The sequence below is a fragment of the Pecten maximus genome, chromosome 11 (assembly GCF_902652985.1).
Source record: "Pecten maximus chromosome 11, xPecMax1.1, whole genome shotgun sequence".
NCBI lineage: Eukaryota > Metazoa > Mollusca > Bivalvia > Pectinida > Pectinidae > Pecten > Pecten maximus.
Genome location: NC_047025.1, coordinates 11651021 through 11671325, shown reverse-complemented (window position 1 = coordinate 11671325; position 20305 = coordinate 11651021). Strand labels below are relative to the sequence as shown.

At 35.3% G+C, this 20305-nt stretch overlaps 2 protein-coding genes across 2 annotated transcripts; one reads left to right on the top strand and one right to left on the bottom strand.

The window, feature by feature from the left end:
* Positions 1-3484: 3484 nt before the first annotated feature.
* LOC117337916 (mediator of RNA polymerase II transcription subunit 10-like) lies at positions 3485-8574 on the bottom strand. Its single transcript, XM_033899061.1, has 4 exons — positions 8208-8574; positions 5751-5834; positions 5355-5457; positions 3485-4858 (listed from the first exon to the last, which is right to left on the bottom strand). Exons 1-4 carry the CDS (start codon positions 8345-8347, stop codon positions 4763-4765), a joined length of 423 nt encoding a protein of 140 aa, XP_033754952.1. The 5' UTR covers positions 8348-8574; the 3' UTR covers positions 3485-4762.
* A 2488-nt stretch (positions 8575-11062) lies between these two features.
* On the top strand, positions 11063-19941 carry LOC117337231 (mitochondrial import inner membrane translocase subunit Tim21-like). The gene is made up of 6 exons (XM_033898105.1): positions 11063-11558; positions 11760-11822; positions 13000-13097; positions 14042-14115; positions 16973-17072; positions 19701-19941. Exons 1-6 carry the CDS (start codon positions 11303-11305, stop codon positions 19788-19790), a joined length of 681 nt encoding a protein of 226 aa, XP_033753996.1. The 5' UTR covers positions 11063-11302; the 3' UTR covers positions 19791-19941.
* Positions 19942-20305: the final 364 nt, after the last annotated feature.

The window sequence follows — 20305 nt, the reverse complement described above, 5'->3', positions numbered from 1 at the left end:
ACAACCGTGTTTTTTTTATTATTAAATGACTGTTACAACATAACTCTCAAGTGGGCCAGTATCATTCAAACTTCAAAATACGTTATATAATACTGATAAACTTTGTTTGTGAAATGATTTTCACTATCAGAGTCATATCTGTTTATTTTCTATCGTTAGAGGAATTAATACAATGACAATAAACAAAGTTGTCATAAGACAACATCTCGCCGTCGTGTAGGTTGTAATTGTAATTCAGAATCAGTAGGTCAAAGGTCAAGGTCAGCAGGTCTGAAAATATAGTACCAATGGAAAGGTCTTGTCACAAGGAACACATACAAGAGGCCCATGGTCCTTAACGGTCATCTGACAAACACTTACAGCAGGGACACACACCCCAATCCAGCATTATTACCATAAATTATCTATACACAGCCAGTTATGTTTCAGATCAAATTTTGTTTTTTATCCATTTAGCTTATCCAGGAAGAGCAGCATCTTAAAGCAATATTTTAGCCAAGTTCCCATTTTTGGGGCATGCCCCTCTGTCCCAATGGGTCAGACAAGTCTCAGTTATATTAATCAGGATTGCCCTTCATGTTTCATACTAAATATGGTTGTAATCAATTAAGGCATTAATGAGGAATAGTGTTTTTAAGAAATGTTTAACCTAAACGCTCCTTTTGCCCCATCTTTCTTTCCCCAGGGGTCAGACCTGTCTCATTATAAAATATGATTGCCGTCACCTTATGTTTCACATCAAATTTGCTTGTAATCCAACAAAAAGGTTAAGGAGGATTAGGATTGAATAGCAAATATTCACCAAAGTTCCCCTTTTGGGGCCCCGCCCCTCAGGCCCCAGGGGTCACACTAGCCTCGTTTATATAAAATATGACCACCCTTCCCAAAGGATGTTTCACACCATATTTGGTATTAATCCACCCAAGGGTTAGAGAGAAGTAGGATTTTATAGCAAAAATTCACCAAAGTTCCCCTTTTGGTGCCCCGCCCCTCTGGCCCTAGGGGTCAGACCAGCCTCATTTATTATAAAATATGATTTTCCTCCTCCAATGATGTTTCACACCAAATTTGGTAATAATTCACTTCCGGGGTTTAGGAGGGGTAGGATTTTAAAGCAAAATTTCATCAAAGTTCCCCTTTTGGGGCCCCGCAACTCTGGCCCTAGGGGTCTGACCAGCCTCATTTATATCAAATAGGATTGCCCTCCTCCAATGATGTTTCACACCAAATTTGGTTGAAATCCACCAAAGGGTTAAGGAGGAGTAGGATTCTATAGCAAAAATTCACCAAAGTTCACGTTTTTTGGGCCGCGCCCCTCAGGCCCTAGGGGTCAGACCAGCCTCATTTATATAAAATATGATAATCCTCTTCCAACGATGTTCCACACCAAATTTTGTAATAATCCACTTTTGGGTTTAGGAGTAGTATTTCAGAGCAAAATTTCATCAAAGTTCCCCTTTTGGGTCCCCGCCCCTCTGGCCACAGGGGATCACACTAGCCTCATTTATATAAAATATGACCGCCCTCCCAAAATGATGTTTCACACCATATCTGGTTGAAATCCACCAAAGGGTTAAGGAGGTTATGACCGCCTTCCCCTAATGATGTGTCTCACTAAATTTAGTTGAAATCCACCCAAGGGTAAAGGAGGAGTAGGATTTTATAGCAAATATTAACTAAAGTTCCCTTTCTGGGGCCCTGCCCCTCGGGGCCCCAGGGGTCAGACCAGCCTCATTTATATAAAATATGATTGATCTCCCCGATGATGCTTCAAACCAAATTTGGAAGTAATCCACCCAAGGGTTAAGTAGGAGTAACGTTTTGAAAGAAAAAGTTTACGCACGGCGGACCACGCACGGCGCACGAAGCACGATGGCTATAGGTCATCCTGACCCTTTGGGTCAGATGACCTAATAAAGTCAAATATCTATGCTATATCTTCACTGGCATCAACACAACCCTGTCTTATAAAAACTTTAATCCAGTTGTCTTGGACCATGTACAGAGCATAGCAATTTAAAGTTCCTCTGAACTTCACCCTTTCAAGTTAAAAATGTAACCCTTTAAATTCCTTATGATATTTTAGTGTGAAATATGTGGTATGCCTTCAAAACTAGCATGTATAACGACTATATATACCACAGTAAGTCACAATTTATTTTGACAAGAATAAACAATATTGCTGCTCTTTGTAAAATTATCCAGAAATGAATTAAACTATTACACTGAACCTGCTAGGATGGGGCCCAAATATATCTCTCCTGTCGACATTTAAGGCTGACAACATCTTTTTAATCCATTCATTGTTTTGTGTAGATCCTGCTCCTTCTATTTAAACAGGATTCATTCGGATTATGTCAAACCAAATTCAAGGCCTTTTCAAGGCTTTTTCAGTGTCCTAATAAAATATCCAAGGCCTGTTTTACTCGTCATCTAAGTCAGCTTGAGAGTGAACAAGAGAACAAACAAGAGGGATCTTGGCGCCCACCATTGAATGATCTTTATAGGTTCGTTGTCAGATTGATCTTTTCTCTTTTTTTACCCTTCCTTTTACTAATCTGTGTCAATTGAGAAACATCCCTCCAATGCTTTTTAAACAAGGGAAACTTATATATGAAATTTGAGATTTAGCGATAATAGCTGTCTGTCGACAATGTTTTCAGATTGGTCCAAAAATCACGGCAGACCAAGGGGAACGTACATATGAAATTTGAGAAAGATCCCTTCAGTACCTCCTGTAAAATAGCAATTACAAACTTCAGTTGTCAAAATCCAAGATGACTTTGTGCTATCCGACTAGTCCCAAAATGAAATATGCACAACTAGGGACCAATGGCAACAGATATGTCAAATTTGAGAAAGATCCCTTCAGTTCTTTCTGAGAAATATCGATAACAAACTTCAATTGTCAAGATACAAGATGGCTGCCTGTCGGCAATGTTGTTATCCGATTGGTCCCAATATGCAATATACATAACAAGGGACCATGGGGAACCTACATATGAAATTTGAGAAAGATCCTTTCAGTACTTTCTCAGAAATAGCGATAACAAGAATTGTTTACGGACGGACGGACCACGGACCACGGATGCAAGGCGATTTGAATAGCCCACCATCTGATGATGGTGGGCTAAAAAGCAACTCATAACTATATCCACTTGATCAAAATAAAATTTGACATAGCAATTACCGGTATTAACGTCTGTAGGGGAGGTGGCATAGATAAAGTTGAATCCAAATGATCAGTGGCCAGGGTTTTTACTTATAATCCTAATGAAACCTTAATTTTCAAGTATTTTTCAAGGCTGTAGACTAATTTGCAAGGCTTTTCAAGGCCATGAATGAAATTCAAGGCTTTTCAAGGCCATGAATGAAATTCAAGACTTTTCAAGGTGCAAGGTGAAATTCAAGGCTTTCTCAATGCCTGTGCTAACCTTGTTAAAGGACGTTACAATCAATATACCAAGTATATGCAACTAGAAAATGTTATTTAAATAGTTTTATTGATGAAGCACTATAAACACATCCAACAATGTGTTAAAAGACATTTAATATACCTATAAAGATATAATCTTTTGCCTTCAAACAACTTATTTCAATGCATCCAGCCATCCACTGAGACATTTCTCTTATCCCCAACATCCACTAAGACATCTTCTCTTATGTCTGCATCCACTAAGACATTTTCTCTTTTACCTCAACATCCACTAAGACATTTTCTCTTATGTTTGCATCCACTAAGACATTTTCTCTTATGTCTGCATCCACTAAGACATTTTCTCTTATTTCTCACCATCCACTAAGACATTTTTTTCTTATCCCTCAACATCCACTAAGACATTTTCTCTTATGTCTGCATCCACTAAGACATTTTCTCTTATGTCTGCATCCACTAAGTCATTTTCTCTTATTTCTCACCATCCACTAAGACATTTTTTTCTTATCCCTCAACATCCACTAAGACATTTTCTCTTATGTCTGCATCCACTAAGTCATTTTCTCTTATTTCTCACCCTTCCACTAAGACATTTTTTTCTTATCCCTCAACATCCACTAAGACATTTTCTCTTATGTCTCTGCATCCACTAAGACATTTTCTCTTATATTTTAACATCCATTAAAACATGTTCACTTTTTCTCTCTTTATTCACCAAGACAATTTTTTCTTTACTCTCTGCATCTATTGGGACATTTCCGATTTCTATCCGGTATTCTCAATTTATATACAAAACAGTAATGTCTTTCATTCTATCTCCAAACACATGTATACAAGTTTGTTATACACATAAACTCCTGTACAATAACATTTTGTACATTACAAAAAATATTTACAAATGACACACACAATACACATGTTTACTGAACGTAGGTTTAAAATACTTGGTAGATTTCACCACACATCCAGCGAAAACCTGCCTGCCAACTCTCCCAATTCTGCAGGAAACCTTACTATTTTTACCCTACTTTTGGCGATGAATTATCAAATACCAATTACTTATTTTACCATACATGATTGCCATATTCACATTATTTGACCAGAAAGAGCAATTTAAAGTATGGAGGAATTTTCTTGTCAAAATGAGGTTAATAAATCGGTCTTTTTATGCTTGAAAATCTGTATTATATGCACATACAATAACATTATGACAGATGCTCTCCACATTAGATGTCGAATACAGGTATAAATCCTGAGGTCTGTCAATTGCTGCTTACACTAGCTGCCTTGGACCTATAGATGTATAGGTATATGTTTAGCCATATGTTATAAGGGCCGATCGTCTCCTCTCAGGGCTCTGTATGTGTTTATTTCTTTAGGAAATACTTTGTCCAATTCAACAAGCAGCAATGTCTTGAATTTCTGTAAATTAAAACAAAAATTTTCAAATGTTTTTTTTTTTCAAATTTTTTTTTTCAAGTGTTTCAAATGTGTCGATAAAATCATTGATTCACATCAGAACTTTTCTGTGCTAGATGAATATCAGCCACATTTGAAATAGTTCTAAAAAATTCAGACATAAGTCTTATTCTCATCAAGGTTATTTTTGTCATTTTACAAAACTTTGATGCAAATATCGACAGTACATATCAAGTGAATTCAGACCAACTCTTGGCAAAGCTTGCAAGAAATGGTCAAAGGGCCATAACTCTAGTAATAGAGACCATCTACTATAACCCAAGATTGTCAAAAAATCATTTAAAACAGATACATACAAAGTGATATGTGGTGAACAAAGGCCTGGCTAGCTTTAATTCTGAATGAATTAAGGCACAAGACCTTAATTGATTTAAACAATGAAGAGAAATATTTTTTTAATACTGATCCTCCTTTCTCTATGCATGCATACAAGACTTACCTTCAAATTATCTATTTTCCCTTTTACTTGTTCATTTTTTGCAAGTGCCTTTTCTAAACAGTCTTTAGTGTAGAGGTTTGGGTTTTTTCCTTGATCAATGTAACTGCAATTAGAAATTGTATGTATCATGTAATATCATATTAGAATTGGTGTTTAAAAACTGCAAAGGGAACATTTCATAAAGGAATAATATTACAAAATCGATGAATTTTGTTTATCTCTTATTTATCCATTGTTCGAAAAAGTACTTGAATAGTCAGATATTTTCTGAGAAAAAAAAACTCAACACTTCTTAGTAGATTATCGACAATTCAATTGGGTGCTAAAATTGAAGTCACAAACAGTTTTTCTACAAATTTAAATGAAAATGTTTAAAAGTTAAATGTAAAAACTCACTCAAACACCTCTAATGGGACATTGATATCACTCATCTGAGATTTCAGTTTATCAATCTCCTGCATCCCAGCAACCATCTTCTGTCTGTAAAATTAAATTGTAAATTCCTTGAAAATAAAACAAACTGATATATTAAGCATTATATTATAATTAGTGCTAAGAATCAGAGTTAACGGTGCACATGCATATGTGGACACATCTCTTTTGTGCACATAGTCAGCATATATTAACTTTAAAAACTATTTAACTTTCATGTTATAAGGAGGATGTGAACTTGAAAACTGTTACAATCTAATGTTAATAGTCTGTACTAAAACTGAGATTTTTCTACTACTTTTCCTTTATGACGAGCATCAAAATGCCTGCTGCTTCTGAATATTTGTCCTTTTGATTAATTTTTATATATTTTTTTCTCTGTTCTTTTTATATTTGACAAATATTAATTCAAGTTGAACTTTATCTCAATGACAGAGATACTCAATTTGGTTTACATTGAGTTAGCTCTCTTGGACTGTATAGGTTAACACATGGTAACACGGGATTTATTACACTCATTAAGGAAATGCTACAAAGAAAGTTATTCCCTCACATGATAAGGAAAGATAAAGTAAATATATAAATATAATGCTACCAAATGTGTAAATATGTTTGTGAAATAACAAAAATTAAAACAGCACTGTTATGTGTTATCTAAAAATGATCCTTTCAACTACATAGCTGACTTCATCATTTTAGATAACTTATCGAATATTTGTTATCTCCCCTTTCTTACAGTCTTTTCACATATTTGTACATTCACTATTCATCTCAAACACAGGGGAGAGATTATTATGAGACTGTCCTAATTGGTCATGCATAGGTTTGGATATGATGTCAACCAAAAACAATAAAAAAGCCACATTGAACTGTACATGCATGCACACAGCCTCTCTTATGACACTCTGCCATCATCACTAGCAAGCGAGCTGGATCTGAAATCCTTCAGGTCTTTGTAAATTCCCATGCTACTCAGAATCTACCCTAAATAAGAAGCCTGATTTTATCTTATATCATCAATATATTTATATATTTTAACCATAATTCCTATTATATGCAACCTCCCAGGGTCAACTGTAACTTTTGCTCACAATTTCCATTACGATATATAGTTGGGAAATATATATACAGTCATGAAAATATATGAATATACATATATATATATTTATTTATATAAGACAGTAGGCCACATTGTTATATACCTGTCTGTTAGGAACCTAAAGTAATTATATGATATATATATATAAATATCAGGATTTAAAAATCATTTGATTGATATGGATATAATATAAAGAGTTATTCTAGGGACTTCAGTTATCACCAGATCATGGAGATTGCGTGAAAAGGGAGGTTACAGGAAACTGCAATGTCTAATTTCGCCATAATAACAGTTTGTCCGAGCACATGTTATTGGTAGTGTATATGAAATGAGTCTTGATGCTTAGTGACACAGTAAGGAAAAAAGGAGGCAACCATTTATCTGTGACTTATAAGGTTTTTTCTCATTCCTTAGGCTAAGTGAAATACCTGGGCTGTTTTTGCGGACCAAACGGATGGTTCAGTTTGACCGGTGTTGTTCGTTTATGAAATAAAGACGCACCTGGCGTTTTTATATTGTTTTCAGACGAGCCTTGACAAAGACTCCCAAGGCCTTTAACACTTGCAGGTCCATCAAGATATATGTCTGAAATATTACATTTAAAAACTGACAAAATCCTAGCAGAAGGAAGCGATTAATATTTTTATAAAATTACATGAACTAGGTATATTTATTACCTCCCTTCGTGGTATAGCCTTTTCCAGAAAAGTTTATTTACATCTTCGTTTTTGTTGTAAATTGACATGAAGTATTCATAAAAAACAATTCATGAAATACACAAATATTTGATGATATTATACTATCTGCTGTACTTTGTTGACCATCATTTTAAAACAGAATATTTGTTTTGTACCAGAGAAACAGGCTATACGGCTTGCATTACTAAACATTCTATGAAAGCTTCATTATTATTTGAGTTATCCCTCTTGCTGCTAGATCATGACCAAGTTCCCTATTTATTTTATACCTCATATCAATTCGAAATAAGCAATCTTTAACTTGTTGAGGTATATCAGTAGAATACATAATTATAAGTAGGTAAAAAAATCTGAAAATGGGCCTGTTTAGCCTTGAACTGGCCATGGTCCGTGTCACAGGTACTTAGGGTAAGACATTATATATTGTATATGTATACTATATAGCCTCGTATTACTATATAAACGAGGCTGTATAGTATATCTATATATACAATATATAATTTCTTACCTCAAGTACATGTATCTGTGGTTAGTGTAGAGTGAAAATACACTGCACATTCGACAATTCTTTTCGCTGGAAAAAAGGCACATACTAAAAGTAAACATTAATCAATATTAGCTTACATCTTTTGATTCATATTACTCTGTCCTTGTGGCTGGAAATCGCTGACTACAATGCCTAGTTGACGAGTGTTTTCGATAAACATCTCTAATTGTTGTTCTAAAGCCTCGAACCGGTCCATTCTGTCGGCCATCTTAAGCATGGAACCGGAAAGTGAAGTCGTTACTTAGGCCTATAGCCTGTTTCAGTTTTTAGCTTTGTGGAAACAGCACCAATTAAACATATTCGGATCTCAATACCATTTCTAATTAATTAAATTAACTGAAATAATTTAGGCTGAGGAATTAAATGAGTTTAAGAACTGAAACTATTCTGCTTTCGCATGAAATATTTTAACTAAGTTACCACTAAAGACTATAGCAGCGGAAGTAAGCAAGGGAAACAACGGTGGTAGAGAATTTGTGTATCCCGAGCCGAGCCCGAGCCGAAGACCCGAGCCCGAGCTTTGGATATTTCCTTTTTTCTCCTTCATTACTGAATGGATTAAAGTGATTTTTTCTACAAAGATTTGATTTCAGGTTTTAAATCAATCCGTGTAAGTTGATTTTCTTAAAATGTATTTTAACGTCCTAAATCGACGATTTTCATTTTTTAGGGGGAGAATTTGTGTAGCCCGCAATCAAGCGTGACTTTTCATGTTTTTTGCTAATTATTTCCGATACATGCTATTATTGAGAAATATTACTAAATACAAACAACAAGTAAATATAGCTGATTCTAAAAATATAAATTTCAACAAATATCTAATGTGACTTGATGTCAAATTTTGACATTTTTGTAACCGCGCCGACGATCAATGAACTCGCCGTGTTTACCGAGCTTTCACCGAGCCCGTGCTAAGGGCAGATAACTCTACCGATCCCGAGCTTTGTAGAACTTTTAGCCATTCTGGTATAAGAATGTTTCCGGGCTCTGCGACGAGGACGCAGTTCTACAAAGAGCCCATATCATTTTATTTTAATGATTTTATATATATTTACCCATCTTTTCATTATTGTTTATCACATTAAAATATTTTTATCACCATATGTACTTTTGTATTTTTTTACGTAGAAAATAAAGTTTTCATTTGTGTTATAAACCAATTCACTCGTTTACTTTTTATCTGTTACTAAAGCTATTTCTTTTAGTAAAAAAATATTTTCATCAATGCATGATTTTAATACAACTACAGTACTATTTTCCTATTGTATTCTAGTTTGAATTTTCGAACATTTAGTACAATGCCAAACGAAACTGTCTCTTGAAAAATGAAAATCTGACTGATCACAAACACATCTATTGTGAAACCACCTATCGCAACCAGCGTCACAACTTACCATATCATCAAAAACATTAGAAATATGGCATCTATCTGACTCACAATCGATAAAAATATCATAAGTTAAGGCTTGAGAAACTTTCTTTTTTCTGTATTTACTAAGTTTTTTTCTTTGGAAATTTAGAAAACCTACCATTTGAAATACAATTTACTAGATGCTGTCTCATATAATATATGTCGAATTCTATTTCTTCACTACCTTTAAACCCATTAAAACAAAACTCTACTAAATTAGCGATGGCAAAAACCCCACAGTCAACCCCATTTGTTTGCTGTTGTATGCTAGGTAAAATTGTTTTTAAGATTTTCCTATTTTCCCCGTACGATGAACTTACCTGCATTTCTAAGGACGCTGACAAATGATCTCTCTGCTTAGTTATACCTATCAAACTATCAAGAATATAAACTTCGTTACCACTTACCTCCTGTACTGATACTACCCAATGGTCCTCACCTGTATGATGGATTTGTGCTGCTGATGCTGTCGTCGGTTTCATTCGTAAAGCATAATCCCACTTACCGTTTCTCAAAACTGGAGCGTAGCCTGTATCTTGCATACCGTTTATATTAGGAAATTGTTTCTTTAAAATGTCCTGAACATAACACATAGCATTTCCGCATAGGGATCTTGGAAAACCTGACGGTATTCAGAAATTTAAGAATTGTATTTCAACATAAACATTGCACGTATTATTCACTTGCATCACATTTAAAATTGACAACGGCAAGTAACTTTCAAAGAGTAAATGGAAAGCAGATAGATCTGATAAGAACATGCAATTGAACGTAACATGTGTCTGGATGCTCAAGTTGAACCCCAAATTTAATGCCTCTATTTCGTTGTTCTGTTCTTCCTTAAAATCTGTCATCTTCTCTCATGTTTTGTGCATGCCTCTGTCAGACGTCTGTGTAATTTAAACGCTTTAATTAGGTGGTAGAGAATGTGTGTATCCCGATAAAATGATATGGGCTCTTTGTAGAACTGCGTTCTCGTCGCAGAGCCCGGAAACATTCTTATACCAGAATGGCTAAAAGTTCTACAAAGCTCGGGATCGGTAGAGTTATCTGCCCTTAGCACGGGCTCGGTGAAAGCTCGGTAAACACGGCGAGTTCATTGATCGTCGGCGCGGTTACAAAAATGTCAAAATTTGACATCAAGTCACATTAGATATATGTTGAAATTTATATTTTTAGAATCAGCTATATTTACTTGTTGTTTGTATATAGTAATATTTCTCAATAATAGCATGTATCGGAAATAATTAGCTAAAAACATGAATAGTCACGCTTGATTGCGGGCTACACAAATTCTCCCCCTAAAAAATGAAAATCGTCGATTTAGGACGTTAAAATACATTTTAAGAAAACCAACTTACACGGATTGATTTAAAACCTGAAATCAAATCTTTGTAGAAAAAATCACTTTAATCCATTCAGTAATGAAGGAGAAAAACGGAAATATCCAAAGCTCGGGCTCGGGTCTTCGGCTCGGGCTCGGCTCGGGATACACAAATTCTCTACCACCCAAAATAACTCTGATTGACTCTCAATGGCACGATGTCCTTTCACTTTTACCAGTGTCTAGTTTGAACTACTGTTCTATAGTATTTTGTGTGTGTTTATGTAATCACAAACATCGTATACACTTAATGATATCTTATTTTTCGACATTTCAGAAATAGGAAGGTAAAATTTGGTTGGTTGTTGTCAGTGACATCAAAACTGCAGCTGACTGTCTTAAGTGCGTATTGATAGTACTGTCAGCTGAACGGTATTATGCAGTCTTTTGTTTCAAAATCGAAGTGGCTTTTAAAGATTCCAGTGCTTCATCAGTCGCAGAAAACTTTATCCTTTGTGATTCGTGAACAACCTTTACTAGTATGTGCTAAACCATCGAAACACATAGCGTCTGCGTGGAGTCCGAAATGTTTGCTAACAACATCAGTGAAAGTATGTGCGGAACCAAAGAAGAATACTGAGATAGATATAACGAGAGAGAGTCCATTCTCTGAATTGTCAACAAAGGAAAAAGGGTAAATCATCAAAGTGGAATTTAATCCGGAAACACTTGTTTGAAAGATTAAATGTAAACTGGCTATACAAACATTTATAAAAAAATATTTTGCTTACATTCCCAGTTAATGAGAGCTGCATCCAAAGTTTTTATCATGAAAAATAAACAATAATGTAAAGACTGTTATTTACTTGATTTGATGACATTTTATTGTTTTAGTAAAAGAAGCTGGAAAAACATCATTTTGGGGAGGAGTTATTATCTGTGGAATTGGAGTAACAGGTAAGTTTAAAATGGAAGGGGTAATTTTGAGTTTTGAAGGGCAATGAGTACATAGAACTGATGTGGTAATCACAGGGACATGGCACACATTTCCAAATGGTTGTAAATATACATACTGTACTGTACATGTCTTTACCATGGGTTGGAAAATTGTGCCAATTCCCTGTGGTTGCAGTACTAATTTTTAATTTTGAACAAAGTTAGTGTTGGTGTATTAGGATTACGGTAAAACATTACTGTATTTTTAAGTGTTGAAAGTCAATGTGAAATTTGAAAAAAAAATTCTACTCCTCTACATATTTTGTGTCTGTCCAAGGTTTGAACTCTATGTTGTGTTGTTGTCTCAGGACTATTTACATGTTCATCTGTTTGCAAGCAGCTTAAACATTCAGGACTATTTCCAGGTAAAGTATCAATTCATGGAAACCAATAAAAATAGCATTATTAAAATGCATCCTACATCTTCATAAGTTAAAGAATTTGAATATGAGAAATAAAATAAGAAAAGTTTCATTTTCATAATTACTCAAGTTATTTAATTTAAATTAAATTAATTATTCACCTTTTATGTGCCTTTAACATAATGCACACAGCCTTTTCAAATTTTAAGTCACTGAAATTCCTGAAATTAACATAAAGAACATTTTTAACCATTCAGGAATACACTTGTAATTACTATTGAAAAATAACAGAAGTCTTCCTATTTCACAAGATATTCCTGTAAAGTGTACATGTGGTGATCGATATCTTATCAAAAATGCTAGTTTAGGTGTACATGCTTTGTGTACTGATCGAAAGCTAGTCAACTAGTGTCTCATGTGTTGAGGGCCAAAACAGGACATATTTTGTTTGCACACCAATTTTGAAGAAACTGAGGCCACTAGTACAGTTTTTTTCATAATCATTTGAGTGCCTATTTGCTCTTTGAATAGTAACATATTCTATCTTGTCGATACTCCTGTAAATACATTTGTAAATTGTACTGTACAATTTGTATTTGCAGTTTAATTGACTATAGATTGCCATAACATTTTTTTTCTTTTCCTTTCCATTTGATGTAAAATACCTTTCAATTAACAATCCTTGCAGATTTTCTATGTTGTTCTATGTTGCTCTTTCTTTTGTTTTTTAATAAGAACCCTCTTTAATTAATTAAAATGTTTTCTTACTTCTGAAGGGGGTTTGCTGTACATAATAGGGAAGGAAGTGTTTTCCAGTCAGAGTCCCAGAGGAATTTATAGTAATGCTTTTGAGCTATGCAAGCAGAATACAGAGGTATGTATACCTATGCTACTATATGTGTTCTTTAATAGTTGTTAGTTTCAGATACTTAGACCAGACTTTTGAGGAAAAGCAAATTTTGGACCATTTGAACCTAGACATGTATAGATTGTCAACAAAACTTCTTTCTCGATTTTAGAAATACTGTTAGTCCAGCAACAAAGAGTATCTTCAAATGTGTAATTTAAGGTATTAGTTTGTCTTGAAGCAGGTCTAGATCTACTGTATTTAAAATGTACATTTCTGTGACTTTGACATTTCAAAACTCCCTATCATTCACATGTAAGTTGAGAGTTGGCTAGCATGGAGGTGCTACACTTGGCCAAACATCACACAATCTCAAGGAGAATGTAGACGGATCACCAGTTTATACTGCTTTCTTATCGAAGGTGCTCGTTTGTAATTATTTTTTATTCAAAAGGTCAGATGTCAGTGTCACAATAACTGAAAATGACAAATTGGGAATAGGTATTGTTCAGTATACCTTTTTTGTCCCCTACTAGTGAAACAGGGGGACTACAGGTTTCCTTACTGTCCGTCCGTATGTCCGTTCCTCCGTTCCTCCGTCCACACAGTTTTCTGCACTATTCTCAGTCATGTTTCAAGGTTTGTTGGTGAAAGTTTGTATGTAACTTCAGTATGAGTAGATAATTATCAAGTTTCAGGGTTTTTGTGTCAAGGTCAAGGTCACTTACTTTTTTAAATTGGGGCCCATAGGAAACATGTATTGCTTCAGCAATACCTAGCATGCTTGTTAATATATGTAACCATTTCTACAAATGAACTACAAAGATCTTTCTAATATTTCCTGTATTAGTTTATGATGGCTCTTAGTTATGTATGTGCAATTAGAAAACAAATTGTAGACATGCAGGCATAAAATGGTCCAACTGGAATTCCTGGTCATTAATATTTCTTCATTATTTTCTCTGGTGTAGTTGATGGATGTGCTAGGAGAACCCGTGAAATGTTATGGTGAAGAAACTAGGAGAGGTAGACGTCGACATACCAGGTAATTTATACCACAGAGATGGTGAATCTGTAAAATGTTATGGTGAAGAGACTAGGAGAGGTAGAAATACTAGGTAGTTTATATTATACCACAGAGATGGTGAATCTGTAAAATGTTATGGTGAAGAGACTAGGAGAGGTAGAAATACTAGATAGTTTATACAACAGAGATGGTGAATCTGTAAAATGTTATGGTGAAGAGACTAGGAGAGGTAGAAATACTAGGTAGTTTATACCACAGAGATGGTGAATCTGTAAAATGTTATGGTGAAGAGACTAGGAGAGGTAGAAATACTAGATAGTTTATACCACAGAGATGGTGAATCTGTAAAATGTTATGGTGAAGAGACTAGGAGAGGTAGAAATACTAGGTAGTTTATATTATACCACAGAGATGGTGAATCTGTAAAATGTTATGGTGGAGAGACTAGGAGAGGTAGAAATACTAGATAGTTTATACCACAGAGATGGTGAATCTGTAAAATGTTATGGTGAAGAGACTACGAGCGGTAGAAATACTAGATAGTTTATACAACAGAGATGGTGAATCTGTAAAATGTTATTGTGGAGAGACTAGGAGAGGTAGAAATACTAGGTAGCTATAGTTATACACAGTTTATATATACAGATGCTTAAAAGTCGATAAACTCTGTCAATCATTGCATATTCACTGATTCCTCTTTAAGTAATATTATAAACTTAGTGTATTTTACAACAGTTGCTAAACAAACTATATCAGCTTGTATATAGTCACTCCTGTCTACCTGATTGCAAGTGTGCGAGGGGTCTTACTATAGGAGGAAACTGAAGTATCGGAATAAAATGCACATGGTCGGACACCGGCCCTTTTACCACTGTGCCACCTAACCACACCCTCTATAAGTTCCCTTTGCATGCTGCCATTTTGAACAAGTTGTGAGTTGATATTTATAAAGCTTGATCTAGAGTTGTTATAAGCTATAAAAAATAAACATCGTATTAAGGATTTGAAAGTTTTGAAAAAAAACAAGATATAGATACAACTAAACCTCAAGGAATTAGTCACCTTTTGAAAATGAACAAATCAAAAGCTGCAATCATTTAGGGCTATTCCTGTAACACATCTAACCCACTCCAGGATTCCAGGTTTTGATGGTGGGCTATTCAAATCGCCCTGCATCTGTGGTCCGTCCGTCCGTCCCTCCGTCCGTAAACAATTCTTGTTATCGCTATTTCTATGAAAGTGCTGAAGGGATCTTTCTCAAATTTCATATACAATGTATAGGTTCCCCTTGGTTCCTAGTTATGCATATTGCATTTTGAGACCAATCGGAAAACAACATGGCCGACAGGCAGCCATCTTGGATTTTGACAATTGAAGATTGTTATCGCTATTTCTCAGAAAGTACTGAAGGGATCTTTCTCAAATTTCATATGTAGGTGTCCCTTGCTGCCTAGTTATGCATATTGCATTTTGAGACAATCGGAAAACAATATGGCCGATTGGCAGCCATCTTGGATTTTGACAATTGAAGTTAGTTATTGCTATTTCTCAGAAAGCACTGGAGGGATCTTTCTCAAATTTCATATGTAGGTTTCCCTCGTTGCTTAGTTATGCATATTGCATTTTGAGACTTATCAGAAAACAACATGGCCGACAGGCAGCCATCTTTGATTTCGACAATTGAATTTTGTTATCGCTATTTTTCAGAAAGTGCTGAAGGGATCTTCCTCAAATTTTTTTTTAGGTTTCCCTTGGTGCCTTGTTATGCATATTTTATTTTGAGACTAATCGGAAAACAACATGGGTGACTGGCAGCCATCTTGGATTTTGACAATTGAAGTTTGTTATCGCTATTTCTCAGAAAGTGCTGAAGGAATCTTTCTCAAATTTCATATATAGGTTCCCCTTGCAGCCTAGTTATGCATATTGCATTTTGAGACCAATCGGAAAAAAACATGGCCGACAGGCAGCCATCTTGGATTTTGACAATTGAAGTTTGTTATAGCTATTTCTCAGAAAGGCTGAAGGGATCTTTCTCAAATTTTATATGTAAGTTCCTCTTGGTGCGTAGTTATGCATATTGCATTTTGAGACCAATCGGAAAACAACATGGCCGACTGGCAGCCATCTTGTATTTTGACAATTGAAGTTTGTTTTTGCTAGTTTACAGAAGGTACTGAAGGGATCTTCCTCAAATTTCATATGTAGGTCAAATCCGAAACAACATGGCCTACAGACAGCCATTATCGCTAAATCTTAATTTTTTTATATAGGTTCCCCTTGTTTGAAAAGTACTAGAGGGCTGTTTCTGAATTTACACAAATTAGTAAGACTTAGAGGAAGGGAAAAGTAGAGAAAAGATCAATCTGACATGGAACCTATAAAGATCATTCAATGGTGGGCGCCAAGATCCCTCTGGGATCTCTTGTTTTTTTACCAATTACAAAAAAAGTTATATGAAGGTGATACATTCATTGATAGAAGTAATCAGGCATTAGAATTTTCAGATAAAAATCTGAATTTTTATATTTCATCTTAGAAATCACACTACAAATTAGGATCTTAGACTTTTTTCATTCAGCTTTTCTCATTCCTGTGTGATTTAATAATCTGGAGTCCTGGGGTAGGGTAGATATTTTAATGGAATAACCCTTAAAGTATCTACAGCATCACAGACAATGATTGTACTTGTTTCTCTACTGTTCCACTACAGTAGTGACATTCCTACTGTCTTAATTAAGTGCCCAGTATAATATACCTCTTGAAATTCAAGAATATGTCTTATGTAATCTACAACTAAAAACACTTAATCACATTTCATATGAAATACTATACATGTACATGCATATACCCACACTCAGCTTTTACTTTACAGCCATGTGGAGTTTGAACAAGATGGCATGCAGCATATGAAAATGCTGTTTTACATTGAAGGCAAGGAAAGAAAAGGCAAAGTTCATCTAGCAGTGCAAAGGGTAAGGGTTTCCTTATACGAGTGTGTATGGAATATACATGTAGTACAAGGGAGAGAGTATTTGGATTAATGGTATACTGAAAAAATTATTAAATAAATTTGTGAACTTCATTTATTAGTCCTCTGTTAGTGAAACCGGGGTTCTATTGGATTCTTCCCCTTCCGCCTGTCTGTCCCTCTGTCATTCTGTCTGTCCGTCTACTGTTTTCCTCACTTTTTTTCACCCATGCTTCAAGGTATGTTGGTGAAAGTTGGTATGTAACTTCAATATGAGTAGCTACATCTCAGATTTGAGTTTCAGGGTTTTTGGGTCAAAGGTCAAGGTCTCAAATCATAAAGGTAGAGAGATGTTTTTAAGTCTTTTTTTACAGAAAAAAAGTCAATTCTCAATGCTAGTCATCTTAGATAAAGAAGGAAATTCACGTTGGGAACTTGAAGATTAATTAACTAAACATGTATACAGCAATTTATTTTTGTTAAATGTGTTGGATAATAAAATGATGTATAGCTACCTCCTACATGTCTTGATATTTGAATTGATAACAGATTTATCACAATTAAATAGAAATCAGTTCTGAAAAAAAATCAGATTGTTGTAACACTTCTAGTGTAATAAAAACAAAATGTCAGCTAAGTATGATAAAAAATGTTTGAAATAACTATTTAATCAAATTCACTTGTTGATTAATTAGCTCCAGTTTAAGCATATTTCTATTCCATTAAAATCTGAAGAATATACATTATATGTATCACAATAAATCTGATAAGGTACATGCCATTTTAATTGTCTGGTTCTGAACTTGTTAATTTTGGCGTCCTTGTCTGTTGTTAAAATTGAAGAGCCTAATATGGGCCTCATTGTCTCAATCCCTCATTTTGTATCTGTAATAGGAATGATTAATGAAAAATACCTTGCCCACACTGGGGCTTGATCTAGCAACCTCTCTCTCTCAATTAAAGGCACACATCCCACCACTATGCTACAAGACAATTCCCACTAGACTGAGCTCGTAAAGTGACCTATACATTTTACACTACTCCCTCCTTCACAAAGTCTTCTCCCCCATAGAAAACCATAACCCTAGCTCTATATCTCCAAGGAAGCCTCTCAATCTGCTATAGCTTTCACTTTTGAGTGCATGTGGTCAATGGCACCAAATTTGTAACAGGGGAGGAAAAAGGCAACAACCAGACTAGGACCTCGCACTCGGGGATTTCAAACTCTAGATGGATGTTCTAAACATTGAGCTACTTGGTCGCTGTGGTACAATCTAGTTCAGTTTCACTGCGTGTATACTTATATAGTATGGATAGAATCATACCTGGACTTGTTCCATTGACAGGATATCTCATAGCCAACAGAGGTGAAGGGAATTGTAATCCAGAAAATAAGGGAACTTATTTCTGGATTGCAACTACGATGTATTCCTGAGCAAGGATTTTGAGATTGCCCTGTCCATGGAACTTGTATCTGTGATGATTTCTCTCCCAAATGAATGTAATTGATGCAATATGTAGATATACATATGTGAATGCAATACCATGACATGTGATCCATCTGTTCCTTGGAACAGAAAGTTATATTTTCATATGTAATCTTTTATCTGGGATATTCCACATCTATGGAATCTTTTAAAAGTAGAGTCGATGGGCCCCATCATCTGTAATCAGGACTGGTCACATATCTTTATTACTCTGCTGTGTATACAGTAAAGTCATGGGGTGCTACATCTATTCAGAACTGATCACAGTTAGAATGTAGTTTGTTTCTCTCCTGCATGCTTAAACATTACAATGGATAGGGCCCCTTCATCTCTATTCAGAGCCAACTCCATATAGCATATATCCAGATAGCTTCTTCCATCTGCGGCTTAAACAGTAGAGTCTATTACCCAGTCTGCATCTCTATTCGGATATACCTGCTGTAGTCCCTACTAGCTTCTTTCATCTGCTGCTTAAATATTGAAGTCTTTGGTCCAACTAATACTTAAACAGGCGCTCTCATGTCTTTGGTCCAACTAATACTTAAACAGGTGCTCTCATGTCTTTGGTCCAACTAATACTTCAGACAAGTACTCTCATGTCTTTGGTCCAACTAATACTTCAGACAAGTACTCTCGTGTCTTTGGGGGCCACGGTGGCCGAGTGGTTATGGTGTCCCGACACTTTATCACTAGCCCCCCACCTCTGGCTTGCGTGTTCGAAACCTATGTGGGGCAGTTGCCAGGTACTGACTGTAGGCCGGTGGTTTTTCTCCGGGTACTCCGGCTTTCCTCCACCTCCAAAACCTGGCACGTCCTTAAATGACCCTGGGTGTTAACAGGACGTTAAACAAAAACAAACCAAACAAACCAAATCTTATGTCTTTGGTCCAAGTAATATTTAAACAGGTCTTGTATATAAATCTGGTGAATTTTTAGCTCACATCATCAGTCAGGATATTATGCATGTACAAGACGATTACTTATATAAGGTATAGACAACTGAACACAATTTACAGAATATTAATGTCAGGTAGCATACATCCTTAAGTAAGATTTGATGTAATTACTAAAACTGACGACAGAAGCTATTTGTATGTTATATATCGGCCAGGGCTGGCAGTCATTGGTATTTCTTGTTGTTTCAGACTCCTGGGCAAAAATACGAGTATAGATATCTATTTGTGGAACTGTACGGTTATCCTTCACGCACAATTGTTATTCAAGACAACAGATAAGGACAGAGAAATACTAACATCTCATTCAGTGGCACAAAGATGTACATAATGGAGACAATTTAAAACTCTGATGTTGATTTCTTGTTTGTGTCAAGCTTTGATTTCAAGAACACAATTATTCTGGATAATAAAATATTGTTTTTACAGCTGAGTTATGAGTTCTGTATTTATAATTATATATATGTACCTGTATGTTCTCCACTGCTCTTAAGTGACTTGGTACAAACTGTGGGATAAAAGTGATATAACTGGCCAACACCTACATGTATAATACACAGTTTTCCTTTTTCTTATATATTGAGGCATATGGTTTACACACCCTTCATCCTTAAGCCACAAATTCAGCACAAAGGTTTTAAAGAGTTGGTCTTATCACGGTGAAGTGAAGTTGGGCTTTTTTCTCATAAATCCTCAATACTTTTTTTCTGTTAAAATCTGTGAGTGTTTTGGGACATTTTTACTTCAATTTTAAATTATGCATGTAGCTGACAGCCTCTGTCAGTGGAAATGACTGA